The sequence below is a fragment of the Camelina sativa genome, chromosome 14 (genome assembly GCF_000633955.1).
Source record: "Camelina sativa cultivar DH55 chromosome 14, Cs, whole genome shotgun sequence".
In the NCBI taxonomy this organism is placed as follows: domain Eukaryota; kingdom Viridiplantae; phylum Streptophyta; class Magnoliopsida; order Brassicales; family Brassicaceae; genus Camelina; species Camelina sativa.
The window spans coordinates 3814866-3842086 of record NC_025698.1 but is presented as its reverse complement, the minus strand read 5'-3'; the positions used below and the strand labels follow the sequence as shown (position 1 = coordinate 3842086).

Sequence of the window (27221 nt, the reverse complement as noted above, 5' to 3'; positions counted from 1 at the left end):
ACTCAAACTGGTAATTTAATGATAAGAATATATATTGTAAGATCACCAAAAAAAACAAAAATCAAATTTTGATCAGTGAGGATATATATCTGAAATGCAGACAATGCATTCCGCTTCGATTTATGAATGTTGGCCTAATGATGTTTGAATGTCTTCGAGTGTTCTGCCTTTAGTTTCAGGTACTATAGTCCATACAAATATGGCTGATACTAGAGAAACTCCAGAAAATATGTAATATGTTCCTGAAACACCAATAAACCAAAATATCTCCATATAATTATCAATTTAAAGATTGACACATATATTATAATAATTAAAGCAATCTTTTGTTAAGTTAAGTTTGTAATGTTTTAAAAAAATAAAAAAATGTCAAATTGATGGGATAGAATTTTACCGAAAGCACTCCATTGCATCATGAAATTGAAACTAAAAATGACAATCCAACTGAAAAACCAGTTAGAGACTGTTACGAGGCTACCAGCCGTGACTTTGACATTCACCGGAAATACCTTTCATATTAAACGAATACATTAAGAAATTTTAAATTCCAAAATAAAGTAAATTAACTGTTTGTACTTTAAAAGAAAAGTAAACAAATACCTCAGACATGATTACCCATGGTAGTCCACCTAGACCAATGCCAAAGGATAAGACATAACCCTGGTACATACATATATTAATCAGACTTTGCTGTTTAACCAAGTACAGTCTATGAATTTAACCAGATCAATAAATGTAAACCGGTTGGCCCATTGGCATTTTACGTACCACTAAACCGACCATTAACATAGGGGAACAAAACTCCTGAAAATCACCGTGCTTCTGCGTGTAGTGAAAACATAATATTTATATTTTTAGTGTATAAAAACTAAAAGACCATTGAAGTTAGAGCGATCAAAATGGTAAAGAAGACTCAACCTGAAGATAGTAAGAAAGACCAATGAAAAATGAAGATATGCACAGACCGATAGATGAGCTCTACAAAAACATAACAAAAATTCAAACTCCCAAACTATAATTTTTATCCAATTATGAAAATGAATACTATATCGAAGATAATGGAATGATTACAATCAGAAGTGGTCGGCGTCCACATCGGTCGACGGCGAACATGACAATTAAAGATTGCGGTACCTACAAATAAATAAATAAATGTATTTTAATTGTATACATATATAAATACATGATGATTAAATAAATAAAGTTTTGTTTTTACCAAAATAACAGCAAGGATGGATGTTCCTATGTTGCTTGGAAAACCTAATAATAACGCAAGACAATAAAATTCAGAAACAAAAACATGAGATGGTATTACTATTGATAAATCAAGTGTGACCTGCCCTTGAAAAGTTAATTATGGTTTACCGGCTGTGACAAAAATACGAGCTGCATAAGCGCTTATCGCGGAACTCCCGCAAAATTGTTGCAAAAGCATTAGTCCCAATCCAATCTAACCATTTTCAACGAAGTCAATAAACCCAAACAAATAAGTTAATTACTTTTCATATTTTTTTTTTCATCAAACAAGCTAAATATATAGTACACAATTTTCTTCAGGAGATTTTCATCAATAGGTCACAAAATTAGGTAAGAGCACGGTCTCTTCTAGCTTGTTATATGCATAAATAGATGATTGGTATTAGATGAGACTTACGATCAACGGATGTGCGTTTTTCATTTTGAACAAATCTTTTACTCCACTTTGAGATTCTCTTCTAGAGGTTTCCACTGTTTCCTGTTTCACATAGAAATTGAACAAAAGAACATAAGAACTTAACCAAAATATGCATGTATATGTAGCAAGGCATACGGAAAAAAACAAATCATTACTCTGATTTCAGCTGCTTCTTCAAGAAGATCACTATTTTCTCCCCTTAGTCTCTTCAAAGTAACTTCAAGCTCTCGATCTCGACCATACATCGCCTAAGATGAACATTAACCGTACTTATATTTAGTAGTACGTATTCCCTATAAAATACATTGAAATTAAAAGAAAAGGCAACGGTAAGTATTTGAGATTACCAGCCATCTAGGTGATTCAGGAATAAAAACTAAGCATATCATTTGGATACCACATGGGATTGCACCTAGTCATAGAGTAAAAAAAAACATAAATAAGTTTAGTAATGTGATTTAAGTATAATCATTATTTTGATTTTGAGATATAGTTCATTTTGAGAAAAAAGTTAGTTACTTAAAAGAGCTAATGTTCGCCAATGGAAAAAGTTCCCGATGAGGAACATGAGTGAAATCCCAAAACTTTGTAGCAACTACAAATTCAAACCAAAGATAAATAGTTATAGTTAAATATCGAGATTTTGAAACTATCAACTATCAGATAATATGTTTTTTTTTCCTTACTTGATTAGAAAAAGAGAATCCTCCGCGAATTTTTTGGGGTGTAATTTCTGCTATATACACAGGCACCTGTATCCAACAAAATGGTGAACAAAACGACATTGACCAACCAACACTCTTATACTATGAAATAACTAAAAATTACTCCCTCTGTATTACAAAATATGATTTTCTAAGATTTTTACAAAAATTAAGAAAATAATTAATGTTTAGTTATAATTTTTTTTAGTAACATATTTTTTATAATTATTAACCAATAATAATTCATCAAAATTTTAAATTCTCAATTACCACATAACTAATGAGACCAACACCAAATCCCAAGAAGCTGCGTCCAATATTTAGCAGCATTTTATCCTTGAAATAATCACGCAACAAATCAAAACTAAATAAAAACTTCTGAAAACATAAATGTTTGACCATAATTAAACAAACCTGTGCAAACGCTATAGCGAGCCAACCAAAGAGGCAGAAAACATCCGAGATCCACATCGTCTGAGATCAAAAGAGATGAACAAATTAAACGTGCATATTACGTCACATTGGAAGATTCCAAAAAAAAAGAACTACATACATGTAAAAACAAAAGGAGTTGATACAACATTATTAAATACGAAACAAAAATTAAATAAATACCTGTCGACGACCAATAAGTGCAGCGATTTTCCCGCTAAACGCGGCCGTAATCATTCCACCGAATGTCATTATCGAAGTGAAAAATGAATACTGACCAAAACAGATTTGACCATACAATCCAATTAATAAAAACTACGTACTTGAAAAAAAAAAAAGGCATGTAACAAATAAAAAAAATACTACAAAAACAATTAAGTTGGACTTATTTCGGTATGCTATTCAAATCTTGGTTTGCTATTCCGGATTATTTACAAGAGAACCCTTTTTTTTTGGTTATTTAATTCCCATTGAACGTCAATTTTTATTATATTAAAACAAATACCTCCACGATTTTCATTTTTTTACTCTATGAGATTACTAACGTAAAAAGTAAATAAAAATAGAAAAGTTGATAGTGAGCACACACACACCATGGACTTACATCTGTAACGGAAAGTCCCAGTTCTTCCATGATTTCGGATTGAGCAGGGGACGAATATGACATCTTCCAGTTATGACATGATTATTTTCACAATATTAGGCCACAATTACAAATATGTATACTTTAAAGTTAATCACATAAGTATATATTCCAATTAGCAAATGGAGTAGGAGACGAAGAAAATTTAAGTTGCACAATTTACCAAAAATAAAAAGCAGAGTGGGATCAGAAAACTAATATCCGATCTTGAGATATGTTAATTGAGAGATACATGTCCATGAGGAACACATAATATGAATATAAACTGGAAATGAAAGTAAAAAAAGGAAGAAAACTCACAGCGCAGCCATAAACGAAGGATCCAGTGACAGCGACAGAGGTACTGAGAAGAAGACCAGAAGTGATGGAAGAAGAGGTTCTTGCTTCTTCTTCTTTATTCACCAGAGGGCTTTTGAGACTCCCAGATTCCATCTCCTTCTCCTGTTATTTTTTTCTTTTACTCAGTACTTTAATGGTCTTCGAACTTTAATTTGGTAATGGCTCATCATTGGTCATTTCCATGTGAACAACTGTTAGCATAATGTATTCGTCCGGAGATATTTTGATTCAACTACTACTATTTTATACTACTAGTTTTTTTCCTTTGGTGGTCGGCTATATATATATATATATTTAATAGAGTTTATATCATCATATTATATAAGATAAAATAGTAGCTACTATTAGAGGTTTCATCATGTAGTATTCAAAGGTCATCATAACATGTCCTCTAGAAATGGAGAAGCAGACGAGACACTTTGATCTTCACGGAATATGTAATAAAAACAGAGCTCGAGGTAAGATGAAACATGAAGAAGAGCAGACTTGTCAGTTGATCCGATGTGCAAGCTAAGACACCATTGCTTTGAAATCAACAACAGGCACCCAATGCAGACACGATTGCAGAGAAAGGTCTGCTCACCTGTACTATTCATAGTTAAGATATACTTGATCTGTCAACAGAAGGAATAAGATTCTTACCAATGGATCGGTGCATAGCTGCATAGGCAATGTACAGTCGGGGAGAGTATCGGCCAGTTACAATGCACAAAAGCACGTGCATCGGTTAATGAAGGTAAAATTCATTAAGCTTAAAAATTCACAAGCGAGGTTTCTTATTATCTTTATATACAAACTTAATTAACCGAGATTAACCCACTAATTTCTCACTAACAGCCTCTAAACAGCTTATTAAACCTCTAATGGGTTTGTGTAAAATACAAATGAGCATAATGGTTGGTTACTACTTACTCGTGTATTTTTTTTACCTAAACTCTAGTATCCACAGATTAGTGGACTAAAATGTATAGAATAATTTATTGAGGTAGTAAAATGGGAAAGATGTCAATAGTTGAGGGGTTTGCATAAAAAATTCACTTTTACATATAAACAGATGTACGGACCAAAAACCCACACAGTTTAAAAGGCTACGATGTGCCACGCTGGCGATCCGCGTGATTACCTGATCAACCAATGAGAGTTAATCATTGACGCCTATAAATAAAGAAGAAGAACAAAGCCCTAAAAGCCCACTCAATTTCTTCCAATCACACTGTACACTTCGATATCTGCAAAATCTCTTCAAATCTAAAATCGTTGTTTAGTTCGAAGAAGATGAGTACAACAGGCGCAGGAAGCGGAACAACCAAAGGTGGGAGAGGTAAGCCCAAAGCAACCAAATCCGTCTCCCGTTCATCTAAAGCCGGTCTTCAATTCCCCGTCGGAAGAATCGCCAGATTCCTTAAAGCCGGTAAATACGCCGAGCGTGTCGGTGCCGGTGCTCCGGTCTATCTCTCCGCCGTTCTCGAATACCTCGCCGCTGAGGTATTTTAATTAAATCCCTATCTTTCGATTCCGAATCTGGTGGTTTCACATCTGAATCGGTTGTACTGATTCGATTGAGATTTTGGTGATTGGGGTAGGTGTTGGAGCTCGCTGGAAACGCAGCGAGGGATAACAAGAAGACGCGAATTGTACCAAGACACATACAGCTTGCGGTGAGAAACGATGAGGAGCTTAGTAAGCTATTGGGAAGTGTGACGATTGCGAATGGTGGAGTTTTGCCTAATATTCATCAGAACCTTTTGCCTTCAAAGGTTGGTAAGAACAAAGGAGATATTGGATCTGCTTCTCAGGAGTTCTGAGTTTCTCTCTTCCTTCTTCTTTTGTACCTTTCTTAGTTCAGTTTCTGTTGTTTGCTTTGAACGTGTAAAATAGATTTGGTTTAAATGCTTTTTTTTAAGTATTAAGGCTTTTGGAGATATATGTTTAATTACTGAATGTGTATTCGGATCATGATGGATGGATCAATGGGACTGAAGTAAAAAGCAATATATCTTCGCAGAAACATTTGCAAAGTCTGAATACAAAAAAGGCATACATGTTTTTATATGTTCGAGGAACGTATTCAGTTTCATTAGACTCTCATTTTACTAATTCACCCACTCAAGTAAAACCCATTAGAATGATCGAATTGACTTTTTAACTGAGATTGCAGACCCCAAATCTCATAATAGACCTGTCTTGGTTCGCGTCTCTGTTTAATGCCAGAAAATTTGCAGTGCAAACTGAGTTATGCAGTGACATCCATTTGGATTTTGATCACCTTTGACTTCAGATCTAAAAAATTCGACTATTTTACATTCGACCATTAACATGTTATACTGTTAAAGCAAATTCAAGTTTTTTTTTTCTTTTGGGTCAAAAAGCAAATTCAAGTTAATACCTAATTTCAAATGTTACTTCTTCAAACTATGGAGATTATTATCGTCATTACCACTATGGAGATTATTATCGTCATTACCACTATGGAGATTATTATCGTCATTACCTATTTGCATTACCAATGGGGATGTAGCTCAAATGGTAGAGCGCTCGCTTTGCATGCGAGAGGCACGGGGTTCGATCCCCCGCATCTCCAATTTGTTGTTTTCTTTATCTAATTTTTTTTTTTTTTTTTTCAAAAACTGGTTTATGGTAATAAGCAACGTCTATATTTTGAAAGACGGCACGAATTTACGATTTCATATTGTCATCGTATCTACGCATTTTTATTTTATTTTGATGTAATGAATTCATATCATATTCTTTTGTTCCTTGGTGGCTTGGTCAACAATTTATATGATTAAAAATACTAATCTGATGCAAACATGCTAACAATTTATACATTTAGCAAATTTTGATATGTTTATGTTTTAAAAAAACCTTAATTTGTTTTTCCAAGAAAATTGAGAACTTGTTGATAACTATGATGAATTTCAAATCGCTGGCGCGCCGAGTGGATTAATATTTCTGGAACGGACGTAACTCAAAAACTGACCGGGAAGTTCTTCCAGAAGTGCCTGAACCACTGACACTTGTCCACCTGCACCCACCAAATTTAACATTTAGCATCCAATCCAAAACGCATCTAAATACTTAACACTACCCTATGTTAACATGCCTTTGAATTGTGTATAAATTTGTAAACGAAGAAGAAATCTAAATACTTACTATGGATGTCTTTCATAGGCACGAACTGAACGATGTCCCGTGTAGCTATCCGACCAGTAGAACTCTCTAATCGGCGACCATTATCAGCATCAAGCATCTGAAAAATTTACAAGGTCAAGTCAATAGAAAACACTTAAAACTTGACAAAGAAGATACGAGTTGACAGTGACACTGAGATCAAAACCTAACTAGACAAAAACAAAACTTTTACCTCCATTTGTTTGAAGTCTGTGTTTCCCACACCGACAATAAGGACCGACAACGGAAGATCCGAAGCTCTCACCAATGCGTCTACTGTACCCGCCATATCTGTAAGGACTCCATCCTGTTCACACATCCAAACATTTAGGCATTGAAGCTAATAATAGATTCACTAGTAACAGATGCACATTCTATCTGAATTATGCCAGAGTCATTATGTCACTGAGTTTTACCGTAATGATGAGCAGAACATAGTACTTGGGACTGTTTTGTGAGAGCGACTGTGAAGCAATATTAGCAGCCTTGTCGACCACATGGCTGAACAGAGTTGGTCCCGCTAGAGCAACATTGCGAAGAGCACTAGCATAAGCTGCCATGATTCCTTCAACTCCAACAACCTGAAAAGGAAAAGAGAATATGAAGCCATGTGACACTTAACATGTACTTTCGAGAATGCAATGTTTCATGGTTCTGAAATTATAAAAGAAAAAAGTTCCGTAATCTATTTGTAACAATATACAACAGTATGCCCACAACATACCAGTTCCAATAATAAAAAGACAACCGTTTTTCTGTCTCGTAAGTTACCTCGTCGCCGTATGAAGCTCCATTCAAGTTAAAAGCATGGGACACAATACCATTCGATGTTCTTCCTCCAAATCCCCAAGCAGGAAATCGCTTATCCGAATCATAGAACTGAATGACCTCTCCTACTTCCATAATAGCCTGATAAAAAAGTAGAAAACAAATTATGTCAATACATTTGATAAATCAAGGGAAACTCCACACTGAAAGAGACAGCAATGAAACGATGGTCTTATACTATACTCAGAACTAGCATATAATTTTAAATGACCATATTTCTGTTATTTCATTACCCGTTTGCGAGAGAACTAATCATGAACTGCTAGTCCAAGAAACTTCTTGATAGTAAGGATACAAATCACAAGCAAAAAAATGATTCTATACAAAAAGATTGAAGGTGTAACAATAGTACCTGCTGATATGAGTTTGATCTGCCTGATGGATCAATGTAATGCAAAGAACTTGGAGTTCGGGGATCACCATTTGAAGCTGGTAGACATTCCATCAATATTAAAACTCAAGGATTTTAAGAAGGTAAGTTTATATGAGTAGAAGAAGGTGATTTACCAGTGAAGTCGACTGCAACCATGAAATTAAGTTCGAAGCCACTGGATATGTAATCAAGAAAACTGTACTGGACTTTCTCCACAAAACGATCCACAATGAGCTGGCCTTTCAGAACCTACAAAATCCCAATAAAATCTTAACAAAAATAAATGAAATAACTGTCTTAAGATTTTAATCAAGTAGCACTAGTAGACACCTTGTTGCGACCATGACTAAGAGATGGATACACAAAGTTTGCAGCTTCTTTCTGGCGACAAAGTCTCTCTAATTCCGCTACAGATTTCTCTGTCCTCCTGCGAGGTTCAGTACAATTGTCAGTAACAAAAATCAATATATGTTGTAACCCAGTAGAAGATTGAAGGTTAACATGTTACCCAATAAGCTCATGATTCCCACTGGTATTGAAGTCAAAGCACTCGATAACCAATGGGGTGTCCTGAATAGACAAAATAAACAATTTAGCATAATGATTACTTCAAATACATTGAACTACAGTATAACAACTAGCTTACTTTGCTTCCAAATTGCTGCATAGTCAAGCACACAGGCCTCCATATGGGGTTGAGGTTGTTGTCCACTACCTCAGTCCGACAAATCGGGACTGCAGCATTGCTCTCAACAATTCTTGAAATTCTTAAGAAAGGATCCTAGAAAGAGAAAATAAGATAAAATGTTAAAATTTCTGCAAAAAAAAATCATAATATTGTTACCTAACAGGACAAGAATGCACAAGTTTGTACGTACGCTCTTAGAGAACAAGTCCTTGTTATCCAAATTGACACAGCGAAAATTAATCTCGGCGACAGTTTTAGAAGCAATTGTTTCTTCAGCAAGGACAGAGAGTGTCCCCAAATTTCTGTTCACACCAGCTGTATTGTTGCCAGTAAGACTCAATGTCACAGTCCGGTTAGGTCTTGTCATAATCTGGTGATTGGAATGGAAATAGAAAATATAAGATATGTTGTACACAAAGAGCAGTAACAGAAACTAATGGCCAAATAAAGCCATCAGGTAGCGGTGTCTGATCATAGAATAAATTTACCTCGGACAGAACACAGGTGGCTTCTCCCAAGAAATCCTGGTCCTTCAGCTTTAATGTCTGCAAAAGTTACACAGTATATTGAGGTGCAACTAGTATAATCAAAAGGCAAACTTCTCTTATCCACTAGATTGTACTGTCAGTGAAAATATTACCTTCACAGGCACATTATGAAATCTGGTATCAACATCATACACGTGAAAACTGAAAAACAAAAAAAAAAGTCATATAAGTTGACAGTATTCTAGTGGTCAAACAATACATATTCATCAGAAAAGAATAGTTGGGTGTTGAGGGGTGGCATACACTAATGTCTGAACAACTTCAAACTGAAAAGAGACTGTAATCTTCTCAATCCAACTTGGATTCAAGCTGTTAAGTATGACTTCAGTACGGCCAATTTCCTCAAGCTTCCCATCCTTTTTCCTCAGATACATGACAGCCATCGGATCACTCTACAAAAAAAAAAATTCATCAACTTCTTAATTAACGGGTAGGTGCTATATGAAGTTTATACAACAGCTAAATGGTACAGGCATACCTTAGAAGTGATGTCACAGTCAATCAGGTTCGAAGCCGACAAAGTCAACTGCAAAACACAATTGCATAATGTTAAAACACTAGTTATAGGTAAACCTGTGATATATACCACATGAACATGAAATTGCAAAAGAAATAGTGTAAACTCATAAGCAAAACAAAGCGAGAGAGAGAGAGAGAGAGAGAGAGAGAGAGAGAGAGAGAGAGAGAGAGAGAGAGAGAGAGAGAGAGAGAGAGAGAGAGAGAGAGAGAGAGAGAGAGAGAGAGAGAGAGAGAGAGAGAGAGAGAGAGAGAGAGAGAGAGAGAGAGAGAGAGAGAGAGAGAGAGAGAGAGAGAGAGAGAGAGAGAGAGAGAGAGAGAGAGAGAGAGAGAGAGAGAGAGAGAGAGAGAGAGAGAGAGAGAGAGAGAGAGAGAGAGAGAGAGAGAGAGAGAGAGAGAGAGAGAGAGAGAGAGAGAGAGAGAGAGAGAGAGAGAGAGAGAGAGAGAGAGAGAGAGAGAGAGAGAGAGAGAGAGAGAGAGAGAGAGAGAGAGAGAGAGAGAGAGAGAGAGAGAGAGAGAGAGAGAGAGAGAGAGAGAGAGAGAGAGAGAGAGAGAGAGAGAGAGAGAGAAACATGGGACAAAGACTGAAGAAGACAAGTCAATGTGGGGTTTTCTCCATTAGAAAAGTAGAGAACATGTGGGAATATCTTATCCACTATGATGGATTAAAAAAAGAAGAAGGAGGAGGATCCCTAAAAGCAACAGTCTTTATCGAGTTTTGCCAATATTTCTATTCACAATTTGGTGGCTTGGTTGACTAATCCAAGTATATAACATAAAGAAGAACAAACACAAAGAAAAAAAACCCTAAAGCTTTTGCTTTGGTACCTCGATTTGAGAAAAGAGAGGGTATTGACCACGAGATCGGAAGAAGAAATCGACGGCATCGTTGAGAGCAGCATTGTTGGCGACGGCAGTGGTTGAGGTGGGTCTCTGCTGGACCCCTCCAATGGCTTGTTTCCCTCCTTTCATATCCCCATTTAAACAATTCCCCATTCTCTCTCTCTCTGTCTCTTAAGATTTCAAACCCTAAAAAAATCCCAAATTTTTAATTTCTCTGAGTCAGATCAAACCCTAGAAATTTTCACAGTGCAGATTACCTTAAATCAAATTCAGGATGCTACCACTCTCTCTATCTATCTCTACCTCCTCTATATATATATTTATATATATATTCAAAGAGATTCATACGCGTAAGATGGAGAATTGGGAAATTGAAGGCTGCTTTTAATTAATTTTCCTTTTTTAAAAAAGCAAAAAAGATAATTTTCAAGGAAATTGGTTCGACCTTCCAAGAAACAGAATCCTATTTGGGGACTTTTTTTTTTTTTTTTTTTTTGAATAAAATTAAAAACGCGGTCTAATTTTTAAGGAAACGTCAAACGTGTTTAAAAATATATATCACTTTTTTCTATCCTAAGAAAATCTTTTTTCAAACCAAATAAAAAGTCTCTTTTTGCTTCTTCTTCCACGAATGTTCTTCTCGACTTGATGCATGAATGATGAGCGATGATAATTTGCTTATGATTCCAGTTTCAGAAACAGACTTTGTCATATATTATTTGTTTCGCAAGATTAGTTTGTTTCTAGTTGAATCGATAAGGTTTGACACCAAAACGTTTGTTTCATCTAGTCGAGGTAAATTTTAACATCAATGCCGTTATCGATAAGGGACTGGACAACCGCTCTGATTTTCCCTTCAAACTTGTCTTGGTCCCTCGGCGTATAAGAAGCCGTGTAAACATCAGCTTCTTTTGCACGTTCCGACAAGATCCTCCCTATTGACATGCATGCCGGGATATCGCATCTTGATCTCAGAACAGCTTTCACGTCTTTAGAGTTTGTTCCCGCTACAGCGACTTGCCTACATGTTACACGGTGCGTCAGAGATGCCGAAACAAATCGCTTTGAGATGAAGACATCCAGAGTAAAAGGCTCCATGTACGCCACTGTCCGTTGCTTGAACGACACATGTTTGTCTGGATTCTTCGACTTCTTCTCTTTCTGGTATGTGTATGGCCGGCTTGTGTCATCATCCACGTAATCTTCTACACCGAAGAAGCTTCTTGGTGCAAAAACAGTCTGTCAAGAATGGCATAGCCCACGTCAAATTAGAAACAGACAGATACAAGAGACCCATAAACAGTAAATTGCTTCAACGAACCAATGTTAACAATGTATAGAACAGAGCGCAAACTTAATCACTGTAAAGTAGACTCAATGAGCCCCATCAAAATCAATGTAGATGTTGCATCTTGACTCAGCTAATTGGCCAGACTACAATTATTGGCATTATCCAAGACCAACAAAGTAGAGAGAGGTTGAACAATCCAGTAAATTACATTTATGAGCTACATTATAATTCAGCTTGCAACTAGTTTGGGACTTTCTCATACAATCCATCAAAACTCTATCTTGCAAACATCACAAAAGCTAAAGTGAGAGGTCAAACGTCTCATTAACCACATTTAAATTCGTTTCCAAACAGATCTAGTAATGATATTTCAATCAAACAGGAGGGTCACAAGAAATTGGAAAAGACTGTACACACCTAATTCAAACAATTTAACTTCATCTACTAATTCTAATAAAAAATCAAGCTTCAAGTAATCAAAGTGGAAGGATGGTGAAGTACCCGTCCAGTGTGAAACCCACAACTGGTGGTTTGGCAGAGGAAAGGTCTAAGCTTTTCCCTGTTACTTCCATAAATCACAGCTTTACCGATGGAATACTTGGCAACCACTTGCCTCAACATTATTATATCTGCACCAACCTACAGAAACAGTAGAATTCAGTAACTAGGAAGAAGCGTAGTCATTTAGAAATCCTATCAAACTATCAAATCAAAGGGAACTAGCTTTTGTTAAACAACATATTGAAGATTTCTCATTTCCCACAAGATGAAACTATTTGGAATTAAGTTATAGAGAAGGCAAACACCTTAACATCTCTCTCAATAATACAATCCAAAGACATAAAAAAAACCATTGCAAAAGGTTACACAGCTAAATTAGCTAGTGCCAAGAGTCTCTAATTTGCCAACATGATATCAAATTGACAGCTGGTAAGCTACGGAAATGCAAAGGATTTGAGAAGATTTAACGAATTGGGAGAACTCAAACAATCCCTACGATGTGATCATAACAAATTCACTTCTTTTACAGGAACAAAGAAAAAATCTAAAATTGGCTCGTACCTTGAACCACCCAGTATCTGAAGAAGATAAATTAAGTCTTAACGCACCTGGAAATCGATGGAGAGAGCACGACGGGTCAATTTTGCAGAGGAGACACTCTCAGAAAAAGACACAAGTCGCAAATAAAAATCTACAAAATCAGATTCGGAACACCCACCCACGAAGCCACCGGGAGAGACAGTAAGAAACCAAAAGTAAGATTCAGTAAAAGAAATAGGTTGGGTGCTCCGCCGCCATAGCTGCCGCCGACTTGGAAGTGTTGTTGTTCGTCGGAGCTTGAAACAGTGAAGAAGATTTTTCTAAAACCCTACAAATGCAAAAAGAGCAAAATATATATTTTGCACGCCCATCCTCAAAGATCTACTTGTTTTCTAAATTTCTCCTCATAATTTGAATGTTTCCACCCAAGTACTTTTTCCAAAATTAATTATAAGGGTCACCGGTTTTTTAGTGGATTTGTTTGGTTTTTTACACCGGGTTAAGTACATTAACTAACCCGAACCAAATCAGCTTGTTGAACCGGATGGTTCCCGGTTAAAGCTGAATAAAGCCGCGGGGTTTGATTTTTGAGAGGTACCGAACCTTCTTCACTTCGCGACTCTCTCTCTCACTGCCTCACTCGCTCGCCGTCGCTTGCCCATTCGCCCTGACTTCTCCGTTTACGGTTAGTTTCTCGATTCACTAACAGTCTTCATGAAGATTTTGGGGTTTTCAATCCCGTCCTGAATTCTCAACTTGGTTTGCGATTTTCAGAGGTACCCCAAGTTCGTTTCTGGGAAGCTTCTGCTGGGTTTAAGTTTGTATAAGCTCCATTAAAAATTTCGAATTTACTGGATTTTCAGAATTACCTGGGATAATGCTTCGTCAACTACTTTCAGGATTTGTTGTTTGATTCGCTGGGCGTGATCGTGGGAAAAAGGTATTTGTTTTAACGCCTTTTTTTGGAGCTTGAGATTAAGATATAAGACATTACAATCCATCAATGAAGATTATATGAAGTTCGTTGTGTTAGGCAAAGTTAAAGTTTTAACAGTTCCATCATAATTTCAGGGTTTAACCATTGAAAAAATGCCACCAAGAAAGAAGCCAAAGTCTTCAGCTTCGAAATTAAACAAACAGTCTTCAGCCAATTCGTCACAACCTTCCAACTTTGGCATCCAGCAGCTGTTCCTTCGACATATTCAGAACTCCCAATCAACTACCTCAACTGCTGACCCTGTTGATCAACAGAATGTGAATGGTCTTGCCTCTGACACCGCAGTTTTAACGCCTCAAAACCCTTTAGGCACATTGATTGAGATACCTGATGACCCCAAAGATATGGACCAGCAGCAACTCACTGAGGCATCTCCCGGGATCTCCAAAAACCTTAGGCGGTTCTCTCCTGGAATGGTAGTTTCGTTTCTCATATTACTTTATATCTTATAGTTTGGAATTTTGATATTTTGCTTCTTGATTGCTGGATAATGGAATTGCTACTTACCCTATAATTTCTGCCCACATGGTTGACTCCCTAGTTGTCGTGTAATGCTTACATGTTTCTTTTATCTTTATAGCTGATAAAGCCAAGTCAAGATGAGGCTGGCGGAGAGATAACTTGGAAATTCTCTCCTGTAAATGAAAGACTTCGGGCGGCGGCGAAGCAAATTCCTAAGATGATAGACTTGACAGAAAATTTACTAGGGATTAAATCTTCTACCATTCGTCCTTGCTCTCTCGACAAGGCACGTTTTGTTTCATTTTTCTATCTCTTTTATCTATTGTCTATTCACTAGCTGTTTTATTTCCCTTCTTCACATCGAAACTGACAACAGCTAGTGCAGACACAATGTCCTACATCAGGTATAACTTCCAAGGTCGAGCAATGGTTATCTTCACCCTCAAAAAAAGTTTCCAAAAGACCAACTTTTGCAGCAAATAGGGTCATGGAAAGGGTAAAACCTTCCACAGATGGGGAGTTAGAAATTGTTAACACTTCTAGTAGTGGAAACAGTCCTTTCCAGACCCCACCGTCACTTTCATGCCCTCACAACAAGGTATATTCCATTCCTAATAACCAGATTTATGATCACATTTTATGTATTTCCTAACTTTGCTCTGTTTATGTTCAGCTTCCTAGTACTGTAACATGCAGTGCAGCTTGTGGATTAACGGGGGGTGGACAACATAAAAAGGTATAATTTGTGAGACTTAATGCAGTCTTTAGATGCTTACCAAAGACATCGTTTGATTTGAAACTTGATGCAGTCTGTAGATGCTTACGAATGGCATCTTTTTGATATACGTATTATGTTTCGTATTGCCAACTGTGCTTGGTCAAGATTACATGGATTATTTCCTTTAGAACTTGTTTTCTACAGCATGTCAATATTTATCTGCATATTGCCTCTTTTCGTAGGCCTTGCTCGAACTGTTAGATCAAGTGGAGGATGTCATCTCAGCTGACGACAAAACTGCTAATGATATGGAGACTGTGATACCCCAAGTTCGAGTTGAAGATGATAGCATGTGTGCTGTCGTTGACTACGCTGTAGATGAAGGGCCAACTCTACCAAAAAAGCATTCTTCGATAAGTCCAGATAGCTATTTCCTTGTATTGGAGGTAAAGTTCGCCTTTATCGCGCTATTGAGGGTAGCAAAATGGTTTTTTATGTGAAACTTGCTCATTGTCCAGAGTTGTACAGGTATCCGAGAAACGTGGTTTGGCGGGCTCATCTAGGGTTCAATGTCCTTATAAGGTTTGTCATGTATTTTGGGGTTTCTTTATAGCACAAGCTCATTTTGCTGACTGATGTTCTCTCAGGTTCTTCGCCTGCTAGACGAGCACACTGGAGTAGAATGCGCTTTGTATCTCTGGGATGAATGGTACTTTTTTCAAGATGAAATCTAGTGAAATATTTGCTTTTCAGAATCACATAGCAAGCTGTCTTTGCTCCTCTGTTCAACGCTTGATGAGTTTTTTATGCCTTGTTCTTTAATGTCTTGGTTTACCATTTTTAGTTTCCAACTGTGAGCTGATAGTGTACTACATATTTTCTTGTTGTTAATTTTTCTATCCTCTTAGTGTATGGGGCAGCCAAATATCATCTATTCATTTCTCAGTTGGTTGAAACTTACTTCCTGAATACTGAAAGGTTATCGTTGCCAGGTTTTACAGCACTGTATCACCAGGAGATTCAATCAATGTTATTGGAGAGTTTGATGGGGATGGCAAGTGTGACGTGGACCATCAAAATAATTTCTTGATTCTTCATCCTGACACCCTTATTGCTGGAACTAGGGTACTTTTCCTTTCTTCCATTAGGGTTTCTCACTACGAATACCAATCTTTTATGCACTTAATTTAATTTTGCTTATTTTTTTGTCCTGAATAACTGTCCGACCTTTCAGGTTGCAGCAAGTTTTGGTTGCCCAAGGCGAACCGTGCTAGATGAGAGGCTCAAATCCAATGAACACGCAGCAGCAGCCTTAGATGGAACCTTGCTGCACCAAGTTTTTCAGGTTTACTGCAGTATGGAATTTATGATGAGACTATTCTATTGGACAATGAGTGTTTTATTTTGTTTCTTGCAATNGTACAGGTATCCGAGAAACGTGGTTTGGCGGGCTCATCTAGGGTTCAATGTCCTTATAAGGTTTGTCATGTATTTTGGGGTTTCTTTATAGCACAAGCTCATTTTGCTGACTGATGTTCTCTCAGGTTCTTCGCCTGCTAGACGAGCACACTGGAGTAGAATGCGCTTTGTATCTCTGGGATGAATGGTACTTTTTTCAAGATGAAATCTAGTGAAATATTTGCTTTTCAGAATCACATAGCAAGCTGTCTTTGCTCCTCTGTTCAACGCTTGATGAGTTTTTTATGCCTTGTTCTTTAATGTCTTGGTTTACCATTTTTAGTTTCCAACTGTGAGCTGATAGTGTACTACATATTTTCTTGTTGTTAATTTTTCTATCCTCTTAGTGTATGGGGCAGCCAAATATCATCTATTCATTTCTCAGTTGGTTGAAACTTACTTCCTGAATACTGAAAGGTTATCGTTGCCAGGTTTTACAGCACTGTATCACCAGGAGATTCAATCAATGTTATTGGAGAGTTTGATGGGGATGGCAAGTGTGACGTGGACCATCAAAATAATTTCTTGATTCTTCATCCTGACACCCTTATTGCTGGAACTAGGGTACTTTTCCTTTCTTCCATTAGGGTTTCTCACTACGAATACCAATCTTTTATGCACTTAATTTAATTTTGCTTTTTTTTTTGTCCTGAATAACTGTCCGACCTTTCAGGTTGCAGCAAGTTTTGGTTGCCCAAGGCGAACCGTGCTAGATGAGAGGCTCAGATCCAATGAACACGCAGCAGCAGCCTTAGATGGAACCTTGCTGCACCAAGTTTTTCAGGTTTACTGCAGTATGGAATTTATGATGAGACTATTCTATTGGACAATGAGTGTTTTATTTTGTTTCTTGCAACGTATTGATCTGTACTATCCATTTCCTTTGTTTTTCAGGCTGGTCTCACGCAAGAGTCTCCATCTGAAGATGGTTTGCAGGAATATGCGAGCATAGTGATTAAGAAAAATATTGAGAGCTTATATGCATGTGGAGGTTGATTCCTACATTACGTGTTCCTATTATTTGAAGGTTCATGCACTTATTATATAGCTAGGATACCCTTATTATATTAGAATTTTGAGTTTATATATAGAATACCTCTTATTTATTAGAAATTTAAAATGTATGGATATCATACCTCTTTGTTTGCTGTGTTTCTAAGAGTCACATTGCACTGAATTTTGTTCTGTTGTTAATATGAAATGCTAAGAGCTGACCAAATGACTTAATTATTTCTTGTCATATGTTCTCTACAGTACATGAAAGAGATGTTAAAGCAACCTTATTTGGAGCAATCCCAAAAATGTTGGGTTGGATTCGTCATTTCAGATATTCGAAGGTGCACCTGCATTTTCCTATTTATGATTCTTTCTTGAGTTACTCATGGCTGTTATATTTCTGTTTCCTTACATGGGCGTAATTTTTTCTGGCTACTCTTCTGCTTGGCTGTCTCTTCAAAGATTTTAGTGTCCCACATACATATTAGACTGCGTTATGCTCTTTTGTGTGTTAGAATTTTTTTTCTCGTATATAAGCTTGCTTTGTAATCACATATGTTCATGTTTTCTCTTATGTTGCCTTCCACCTAAAGATAGCCAGTAACAAAGAACATAACCATGCTCGTATTAGCAGTCATTTTTATATTTAGTTTAGTGAGTGAATGTCATCTAATAAAATCGTTAAGGCAGTTTTTGCATGCTTTTCTTCTATCTCTGATCCCTCCCTCGTCTCTTTAAGTTCATTTTGGTAAGTCTATAGGCAGAAACCTCTTAAACTCATGGCATGGTCGTTATAATCAGGACGCAGGGATACCAACAGTTGATTTTGGTTCTACCATTGGAGGAAAAAAAGTTAAGATATCAGAGGTAAGAGCTCTTCCTACTCTCTCCCTTTCTGTCTTCTTAAGATTTCATTTTCTTCAGGTGAAAAACAGGAACAGATTGTTCGTCCAAAATTTTTTGACCTACGTCATTTCCAGCGGATGCATCCTATTTGAACCAAACTGATAAGTTGACATCATTGCATCATAACCGCTGTTTATTTGAGGCCTTCAATGAGACTTCTATTATGTATATAAACAAATTTCTTACCTCAGGTTATTAATATTGAGGAGATGTCATGGGCCCCTAAATATGGTCTGAAAGGGATGATTGATGCTTCAGTCAGAGTGATAGTTGAATCTGACATGAACACAGTAAATGAGAAGATAATGCCCCTTGAGTTTAAGTCTGGAAAAGCTCCTGGTGGTCAGGTCTGTATAAAGATATATTGAGATAATCAGTAGAAATTTGAAAATTCCAAAAGCTTATTAATAACTAAGCGCTTGATCTTTATTGTGTTATGCAGTCATCAACGGAACATTCTGCACAGGTGATCTTGTACACGCTCCTGATGTCTGAGAGGTACTTGTGTTCTGCCTTTCTTTCCTTTTTACTGCTGGAAAACAGACAGCAGTTTACACTTTTCATAAGATATCACATATTCAACATTGCAGGTACCTGAAGCATATTGACAATGGCCTTCTATACTATCTTAAGTCAGAACAGACACATGTAAGTCAAAATCTTGTGTGCCTTTATTTGTTCTCAAGATATCCGAGTGACTAAAGTTTTCAATGCTCACTTGTAAAGGGAATTTCTGTTCAAAGATCAGATTTGGTGGGTCTCATTATCCGTCGTAATGAACTTGCAAATGATATCCTTGTGGCGTCGACAACTCAACAACTGCCGCCAATGTTACGGGTATGATCTGATGTCCTGATGACAATTTTTTCTAGAAATATTTACTAGATACTGGAATGATTAATTATTTTGATACTAGAATCCCAATATGTGCGGGTACTGTCGCCATCTGGATGTTTGCACGATTTATCATAAGGTATTTTTCTTTCTGTGATGTTGAAGTCTGATATTTACATTTTATGGGTGTTACTCGTATTTATAAGGTTCTACTTTTACATGTTTAAGCATGTAGGGGTTGAATTTTTAATTTTCATGAAGCCCGTTGCATGATACAGTCCGATTTAATGGATATATTCAATCTCACGACATAGTAATCGAACGTTGGTTTTAGGTCACATTCTTTACTAGCGACCAGAGTTGAATTTCCATTTTGTTATCTGTTACTACATACTAAGCTTCAATTTTCAGAGTTGTTGTGCATATAAATCCTGAGAATAAAATACGTGTTTCAAGCATGCTTGGAGGAGGGATTGACACGTCCATCTTCATGGTGTTGAAACTTTATCATATCTTATTGGACTAACGCTTCTAAAACATCTTGTCTGTTTGCCCCAGGCAGATGGTGGAAATGCAGAGAGTAGTGGACTTGGTGATGTATTTGACACACATGTTTCTCATCTTTCAAATTTGCATTTCAAATTCCTTCAACACTGGGACAGGCTGATTGACTTGGAAGCTAGAGAGATGCAGGTCAGTTGTGTACCAGCTATTTTTACTGGAGTACAAAGTCAACAGTTTTTCTTTTCTTTGGCTATCTAATATCTATGTTTGTTAATCAGCTTCTACGGAAAGACATTGCGCATCCACATGGTTCAAAGGGCAGCCACTCAGCTAATTATCTTTCTTCTATGGTTCTTGACATGACAAACGGGTTTCCGCATCATAACACTCATAAAGAAACTAGATTCATCTATCGTTTTGTTCGTCAAAACTCATCAAACTCTAGAGAACGAGTACCCAGCGAAGATACAATTATGACTGGAACCCCTGCAACTGATGACCTGGATTGCAAACTTAGAACTGGAGATCGTGTGGTACTATTAATTGCTTGATTGTTCTTTTGTCATGGTTAATTTGAACTAATATAATTAGTTGCGCCAAGGAGTGTTCTTCTGAATCTTAACCATTTTTGTTGCTAAACATCATGCATTTCTTTCTGAAAGTCTTAGATGCAACAACTTGTAATAACTTTCTGAAACTGACAAATGATTACTCTTGAGAGTATTGTTGTCATTTACCATATCTTTTCGACGATTTTTCGACTTCACTTTTAATTTTACTTTTAATTTATGCTGATTATCAGATTCTTCGCACAGAAGTCAGCCACCTGACAGTTGCAAATGGGATTATAGCAGATATTAGTCGCAATCATGTATCAGTAAGCACATTCGCCCTCAGTTTTCTTTTAACTGTCTGTAAGTTTAGCTTAGTTTGTCTGGTACAATTGATCTTGATTTTCTTACTCAGATATGTCTAAAGTGATCGGTATTTTTCTTTTGCTATGTCAACCCTTAGGTTTCTCTATCCAAGCGATTACGTCTTCCTTGGAGCGAACCTTCTTCTGAGGCATCTAATCTCTCTCATGAGGTATGGAGAATTTACAAGGATGAATTCATGACATCATTTTCGGTTATGAGGTGATTTTGTAGTTTATCTTTTTATTCAGTTATTATACTCTGCATGTGCTGTTACGATGTTAAATCATGGTCTTCATATGTTCTAGGTTCAATCTCATGCAGCTTTTCATACAAAATGGACAGAGCATCAGGAAAATGATTGTGGATCTTGAGGTAAATTGTCTTTCCCATTTTTTTTTTTTTTTTCAGATTTCCCTTTTACAAGAGGATGCAGTTTGTTTCTTATAACTTTCTCTACATGCTTCGTTTGCTTTTCTTTCTTTTCAACGTCTCTGTAGCCTCCTAGATTTGACAATGGATCTATACTGAGCCAGGATCCTGCAATATCATATATATGGTCAGAAAAGAGTTTAAATAATGATCAGCGCCAAGCCATACTTAAGGTTATTGCATGATTATGTTTCTCTGGTCTTGTGCTGAACGTGCTTTTCTCAAGGCATATCTGAAGGACTCACTTTTTTCTTTGACAGAGCTCATAAAGGACTTGTTTTTCTTGCTTTACTTTCAGATACTCACTGCAAAGGACTATGCGTTGATATTGGGAATGCCTGGGACGGGAAAAACCTCCACGATGGTCCATGCCGTGAAAGCTTTGTTGATTAGAGGTTCATCTATTCTGCTTGCATCTTACACAAACTCTGCTGTTGATAATCTACTTATCAAATTAAAAGCACAGGTCTTTATCCTCTAACCAATCTTTTTATTTTTCTGGATTATGAATCTTTCATTCATCTAAAAGATATTAGAGCTAAGTTGAACCTTATGTAGTTTGATCGCACATTTAGATGGTACCTCATGTGAGTTGTTTGCATCCACACATGGTTAGTCTCTATTAATACATATAACATACAGTTATGAATACACTGCAGGGAATTGAATTTCTACGTATTGGTAGAGACGAGGCTGTACACGAAGAAGTACGAGAAAGTTGCTTTTCAGGTTTGCACTATATTCTTCCAACTTTCGTAGCTTCGGAGTCTTCTCAATGTATTTGAAACTTATCTTTGTGGCAGCTATGGATATGTGCAGTGTCGAGGACATAAAAAAAAAATTGGATCAGGTCAAAGTTGTGGCCTCTACTTGTTTGGGAATCAATAGTCCCTTGCTTGTGAATAGGCGGTTTGACGTATGCATTGTTGACGAAGCTGGCCAGATTGCACTCCCTGTAAGATTTCTCATTCCTTGTCAACTGGTTGAGATGCAAATTTTATGTAGACAACTTAGAAATTGTGATAAACTTTGGAGGGTTTTGGAATCAGATGGCATATGTTTTAATTTTACTTACTAGAAAACATTAGCCAGTGGCCCTAATTTGACAAAATTCATTTATGTACCAGAATTGAATGTTAGAGTCTGACACAATAGAGTTTGAAGTGGAATAATATTTAAGAAGACACGGTTTCTTGTACTAATCAGGTTTCGATAGGACCCTTGCTGTTTGCTTCTACGTTTGTACTTGTTGGTGACCACTATCAACTACCGCCACTAGTGCAGGTAAGCATTACCACCTCTTTTGAAATAACTCCGTTTTTTTCCAGTAACTTCAGCATCATTGTTGTGTTGATGAAATTAGAGTACCNGGCTGTACACGAAGAAGTACGAGAAAGTTGCTTTTCAGGTTTGCACTATATTCTTCCAACTTTCGTAGCTTCGGAGTCTTCTCAATGTATTTGAAACTTATCTTTGTGGCAGCTATGGATATGTGCAGTGTCGAGGACATAAAAAAAAAATTGGATCAGGTCAAAGTTGTGGCCTCTACTTGTTTGGGAATCAATAGTCCCTTGCTTGTGAATAGGCGGTTTGACGTATGCATTGTTGACGAAGCTGGCCAGATTGCACTCCCTGTAAGATTTCTCATTCCTTGTCAACTGGTTGAGATGCAAATTTTATGTAGACAACTTAGAAATTGTGATAAACTTTGGAGGGCTTTGGAATCAGATGGCATATGTTTTAATTTTACTTACTAGAAAACATTAGCCAGTGGCCCTAATTTGACAAAATTCATTTATGTACCAGAATTGAAAGTTAGAGTCTGACACAATAGAGTTTGAAGTGGAATAATATTTAAGAAGACACGGTTTCTTGTACTAATCAGGTTTCGATAGGACCCTTGCTGTTTGCTTCTACGTTTGTACTTGTTGGTGACCACTATCAACTACCGCCACTAGTGCAGGTAAGCATTACCACCTCTTTTGAAATAACTCCGTTTTTTTCCAGTAACTTCAGCATCATTGTTGTGTTGATGAAATTAGAGTACCGAGGCTAGAGAGAATGGGATGGGAATAAGCTTGTTTCGCAGGTTATCAGAAGCCCATCCTCACGCAATTTCAGTGTTACAAAACCAGGTTGCCCTTATCTACTAAGATAGAATTATGTTAGTACACTTTGTTATTGGGTATAACATTCTGCTTTATTAAGACATCTTTTATGTACAGTACCGAATGTGTCGAGGTATTATGGAACTATCAAATGCCTTAATATATGGAGACAGATTATGCTGTGGTTCTGCTGAAGTAGCTAATGCCACACTTATGCTTCCCACTTCCAGTTCGACTTCATCATGGCTTAAAAAGGTCAGTGTTGTTCTTAAACATTTGATAAGTTAGGGCATTTTTGAGCAACTCTTGAGTACTCAGACAATCAGTTCAGCTTAGCTCCACCTACTTGCTCTACATTATATGTTGTGTTGCACATTGACTCTGTGTATGATTTGTCCACAAATAATCTAATTAGCCCTTTACCGTTTTGTGTTTCCATCAGGTTCTGGAGCCAACCAGAACAGTTTTATTTGTTAATACAGGTTTTTGGCTACTTACTAGTTGCTATTTCTTCACATGAGTTCTTTGCCATATCGGCTGGATTTATCACGAGACAATATGGTTTGTTTTTCTAGATATGCTGCGTGCTTTTGAAGCTAAGGATCAGAATGCGATCAACAATCCAGTTGAAGCTTCCATAATAGCTGAGGTACTGTTTAGTATGAAAGATGCATTTAAAAGTAAGGAACAGATGGGCTAATACAGTTCTTAGATTGTGGAGATACATACTATAGACAAGTAGGTGGAGATACATACTATAGACAAGTATCAGGTTTGGCTCTTGGGTTGATCATTTTAATTTGGTAATCTTTAATAACCAACCAACCTTTGACGACCTCACATGGTTTAGGGAAGAGATAAAGACTGCATATTGGTATCTTTTGTGAGATCCCGGGAGAAACCAAGGAGCTCTGCATCCTCACTGCTCGGAGATTGGCATAGGATCAATGTTGCTTTGACTCGAGCAAAGGTGAGACTGAGAGAGCATATGGATATATATATATATATATGGTGTTAAATAATGAATGTTGTTAATCTATCGATCATTGGTTGAAACTGTTGTCTGGACAGAAAAAGTTGATAATGGTGGGATCACAAAGAACACTCTCAAGAGTTCCGCTTTTGATGCTTCTGTTGAACAAGGTTAAGGAGCAGTCAGGTATCTTGACTCTTTTGCCGGGGGATCTAAAACCATAACAACTGATCAAGAAACGTTTCAAATATCACAATATAATTTGTATCTCCGTTTTTGTCCGGAAGGAATGATAATGTATACTCGATCTACTTTCTGAGTTTGGTTTTAATGAAAGAAAGATTCAGTTAAGGGATCTCTTTAATTAACCTCAATTGTGATAGTATATATATAGCGATATATTAACCTTATGAAAGTAGATTGAGTGAATATAACCGGATAGTGAATTGAGTTCAATAAGGTGAGGATATGAATGACTCAGACTCAGAAAGAATTAACTTATGATGAGTTTATAAATAAGAAATTTGTGATATAAATTATCTTCTTATGACTGACAAACTGATCTAAGAAGACAGAAGGCCACGATATTTTACTCAAAGTTAAGCATAGAAGCAATCACTAATCACTGTTAAACCATCTCTCTTTTATTCATTAAATGGTAAAAGTACGGAATTTTCTCTGTTTTCTGTCTGAACTACAAATGCTTTGAGCAACTAAGCTCAGAAGTTATAGCCACAGACCAAAGGATACACAAACATTACCAAACCCAGGTCTAAAGTTGGACCTCCTTATTATTACATCAATCTCTTCTTTGTAAACAGAACAGCTTTAGCCCTGGAGACCAATGATACCTGCAAAATGGTAGACGTAAGGCCAGACAGTGAGAATTCATTAGGAATGAAACTTCGTATCAGGAACTGTAGTTCTGTGGACTCTCACGAGCCTAAAGTCAATCTCTAGTCACTTCCCAAACTTATAAAAACTATACTGCATTTTCAGACATAGATGATGTAATAGGTGATCGATTTTCGGCCAAACCCCAAAATGCAAGATGATATATAAAACAAAGATGAACCCCTGAGTTGCCAGAGAATCAATGGAGTTCAAGATGGGAGCGCTGGTAATGATCCAGCTTCTGATAGCTTAATTTTCCACAGGACATGAGAGTAAAATGTGGATTAAAATTACTTACCACAGGCAACACGGCCTCCTGCGTTTCCGGTAGCCAAGCTGAGTTCATGGCCTCCTAAAAATGTAGAAAACAAAACGAGTTCAGGTTAAAGAGTGTTCATAGGATACATGTTGAGTCATAAGCGAGATGCAGTAGATGTCCTCAAATAGGCTGGATATCTTTTAAATTCAGTTAACAACATAACAAGGAAACTAGAAGAAAAAAATCTCCAAAGAACACAATAGTCAAAGGTAATCACCCTTTCCGAGGTCATCAGGGTCTGCGTGGACAACAACAGCCCTTCCAACAATAGAGTTTGGTCCAGTCAGAGGAATCTGTGAAACGAATACAAAACAAAATGTATCATATGAGATTGGGTTCATTATAGCAGTTCTGGATTAGGAAAAAAAAAAGAGTATAAAACAGGTACACAGCTACGAACCTGGCAGTCAGTGATGGTGAAGGTGGCAGTTCCTGGGAAAAGAAAAAAACAAAACATTTTATGTAACTCCATGAACACTAAAGCTGGTCAAAGATGGAAAACGTAACTATAAAACTAAGAGAGCAAAAGCACAATTGAGAGAGAGTAGCAAAAAATATGTCTAAAAAAGATTGAGATGAGGGATACCATCATCTCCAACAGTGATGTTTCCTAGGTCGCCAGCATGTCGATTAGCATCCTCTGGGGCACCGTGTGTTTTACCATCAGGGTTGAAATGTGGACCTAGTAATAGGAAAATGACCAAAAGTTCAATATCAATTTCAATTACTTTGACGATAACATGAGTTCCCAATTCAAAAACATAGTTATAAGCTCCTCAAACAAGACAAAAAAGAAAAAGCTCATAAAGTTACTAAGCCATTGAAAATTTCCAGCAAGGTGTTCACAGAGAGGTGTAAGAGTTACCAGTAGACATGCAACCGTTAGTGGTGTCACCAAGAGCATGGACATGGAAACCATGAAGACCAGGCTTAAGGCCAGAAACTGTTCCAGTCACAGTGGTCACACCTACAAAAACCAACACAAGAAGTCAATCATCTGTGAAAAAAGAAAAGATTAGAAAGAAGCTAATTATGTAAAAGCAAGAGCTGAGACCTTGTCCTTCCTGGGAGAAGAAGATAGTCCCCTTAACACCCTCGCTGCTGTTCAAAACTGCAACTCCTTTGGCCATAGTGTGTATCCTTATGTGATCTTAAATAAAATATAACATAAACCACTCATGTCAAACATATACACAACACAACCATGTAAAAAAAAATCAGGAAACAACAAATAAACAGATAAGGAAAACCTAAAAAACATCAAAATCTCATGTAAATGTGTAAGCTTTTTAATGCTCTCTCACCAAAAATAGATCTCAATATATCACACTAAAAAGATTCATCGATTAGAAGAAAACCCAAACCATGAGATAACTCTTACTTAGTTCACATACAAAAAAGGTCAAAGCAGCTTCAAAAGAAAACAAGCTAAGGAATCAATAGATCCACCACCGATCATAAATCGAACAAAACAAAACCTATTTCCTCAAAAGATCTAATCGTGGACTCGGATCAAAATCATGACAGGAGTAGTAGATTAAAGAGGCTCATAAGACAAGAATCGATCTAAGATTTAAAAGAGATGAATGAAACCCAGCAAAAAAAAAAAAAAAA

General features: G+C 36.9%; 6 protein-coding genes and 1 non-coding gene across 16 annotated transcripts in view; 3 read left to right on the top strand and 4 right to left on the bottom strand.

Annotated features, from left to right (window-relative positions):
• LOC104739482 (sugar transporter ERD6-like 1) lies at positions 8–3985 on the bottom strand. 3 transcript variants are annotated; one of them, XM_010459855.2, is made up of 18 exons: positions 3755–3985; positions 3416–3478; positions 2995–3084; positions 2794–2853; positions 2650–2715; positions 2362–2427; positions 2195–2270; positions 2023–2087; positions 1831–1923; positions 1655–1735; positions 1366–1450; positions 1217–1260; positions 1072–1134; positions 919–978; positions 769–822; positions 601–660; positions 395–509; positions 8–242 (listed from the first exon to the last, which is right to left on the bottom strand). In XM_010459855.2, the coding sequence occupies exons 1-18, from the start codon at positions 3884–3886 to the stop codon at positions 121–123; spliced, it is 1395 nt and encodes a 464-aa protein (XP_010458157.1). In that variant the 5' UTR covers positions 3887–3985; the 3' UTR covers positions 8–120. The 3 variants fall into 3 exon arrangements, with proteins under 3 accessions (XP_010458157.1, XP_010458159.1, XP_010458158.1); XM_010459857.2 differs by lacking the exon at positions 2650–2715; XM_010459856.2 differs by lacking the exon at positions 3416–3478.
• On the top strand, positions 4987–5845 carry LOC104739481 (probable histone H2AXa). The gene is made up of 2 exons (XM_010459854.2): positions 4987–5278; positions 5377–5845. The coding sequence occupies exons 1-2, from the start codon at positions 5069–5071 to the stop codon at positions 5596–5598; spliced, it is 432 nt and encodes a 143-aa protein (XP_010458156.1). The 5' UTR covers positions 4987–5068; the 3' UTR covers positions 5599–5845.
• On the top strand, positions 6302–6374 carry TRNAA-UGC. Its single transcript has one exon. It is a non-coding gene; the product is annotated as a tRNA-Ala (tRNA).
• LOC104739480 (protein BONZAI 3) lies at positions 6574–11184 on the bottom strand. 2 transcript variants are annotated; one of them, XM_010459853.2, is made up of 17 exons: positions 11018–11184; positions 10746–10946; positions 9880–9927; positions 9645–9793; positions 9494–9542; positions 9342–9398; positions 9044–9223; positions 8812–8946; positions 8674–8735; positions 8496–8592; positions 8300–8414; positions 8145–8221; positions 7736–7873; positions 7381–7545; positions 7158–7271; positions 6947–7043; positions 6574–6818 (listed from the first exon to the last, which is right to left on the bottom strand). In XM_010459853.2, exons 2-17 carry the CDS (start codon positions 10911–10913, stop codon positions 6712–6714), a joined length of 1758 nt encoding a protein of 585 aa, XP_010458155.1. In that variant the 5' UTR covers positions 10914–10946; positions 11018–11184; the 3' UTR covers positions 6574–6711. The 2 variants fall into 2 exon arrangements, with proteins under 2 accessions (XP_010458155.1, XP_010458154.1); XM_010459852.2 differs by having other exon boundaries at positions 10746–11184.
• LOC104739479 lies at positions 11451–13420 on the bottom strand. Of its 4 annotated transcripts, XM_010459848.2 has the most exons (4): positions 13271–13420; positions 13114–13160; positions 12553–12690; positions 11451–11999 (listed from the first exon to the last, which is right to left on the bottom strand). In XM_010459848.2, exons 3-4 carry the CDS (start codon positions 12670–12672, stop codon positions 11547–11549), a joined length of 573 nt encoding a protein of 190 aa, XP_010458150.1. In that variant the 5' UTR covers positions 12673–12690; positions 13114–13160; positions 13271–13420; the 3' UTR covers positions 11451–11546. The 4 variants fall into 4 exon arrangements, with proteins under 4 accessions (XP_010458150.1, XP_010458149.1, XP_010458153.1 ...); XM_010459847.2 differs by lacking the exon at positions 13114–13160 and having other exon boundaries at positions 13161–13420; XM_010459851.1 differs by lacking the exons at positions 13114–13160; positions 13271–13420 and adding an exon at positions 13161–13245 and having other exon boundaries at positions 12553–12680.
• Positions 13686–25095, top strand: LOC104739477 (DNA replication ATP-dependent helicase/nuclease DNA2-like). Of its 4 annotated transcripts, none has more exons than XM_019236020.1 (35): positions 13686–13777; positions 13867–14032; positions 14164–14505; positions 14670–14837; positions 14937–15149; positions 15225–15287; positions 15512–15715; positions 15798–15851; positions 15917–15978; positions 16262–16394; positions 16504–16614; positions 17622–17718; positions 17982–18064; positions 18525–18590; positions 18821–18976; positions 19072–19127; positions 19220–19277; positions 19356–19466; positions 19546–19602; positions 20022–20156; positions 20246–20500; positions 20770–20844; positions 20982–21103; positions 21190–21256; positions 21382–21486; positions 21612–21779; positions 21973–22042; positions 22117–22268; positions 22520–22597; positions 23356–23448; positions 23539–23676; positions 23864–23903; positions 23997–24070; positions 24272–24391; positions 24493–25095. In XM_019236020.1, the coding sequence occupies exons 3-35, from the start codon at positions 14182–14184 to the stop codon at positions 24616–24618; spliced, it is 3834 nt and encodes a 1277-aa protein (XP_019091565.1). In that variant the 5' UTR covers positions 13686–13777; positions 13867–14032; positions 14164–14181; the 3' UTR covers positions 24619–25095. The 4 variants fall into 4 exon arrangements, 3 of the variants coding, with proteins under 3 accessions (XP_019091565.1, XP_019091566.1, XP_019091567.1); XM_019236021.1 differs by lacking the exon at positions 24493–25095 and adding an exon at positions 24134–24193 and having other exon boundaries at positions 24272–24364; XR_002035156.1 differs by lacking the exon at positions 24493–25095 and having other exon boundaries at positions 23997–24193; positions 24272–24311.
• The window catches only part of LOC104739478 (superoxide dismutase [Cu-Zn] 1), a 3087-nt gene continuing 882 nt past the window's right edge, over positions 25017–27221 (bottom strand). The window contains exons 2-8 of the mRNA XM_010459846.2: positions 26662–26757; positions 26473–26574; positions 26194–26289; positions 26008–26039; positions 25825–25900; positions 25587–25640; positions 25017–25245 (exon numbers count right to left, since the gene is read on the bottom strand). Of these exons, the coding sequence (XP_010458148.1) occupies positions 25223–25245; positions 25587–25640; positions 25825–25900; positions 26008–26039; positions 26194–26289; positions 26473–26574; positions 26662–26737 (459 nt within the window). The 5' untranslated portion in view covers positions 26738–26757 and the 3' untranslated portion in view covers positions 25017–25222. The remainder of the gene's footprint in view (positions 25246–25586; positions 25641–25824; positions 25901–26007; positions 26040–26193; positions 26290–26472; positions 26575–26661; positions 26758–27221) is intronic.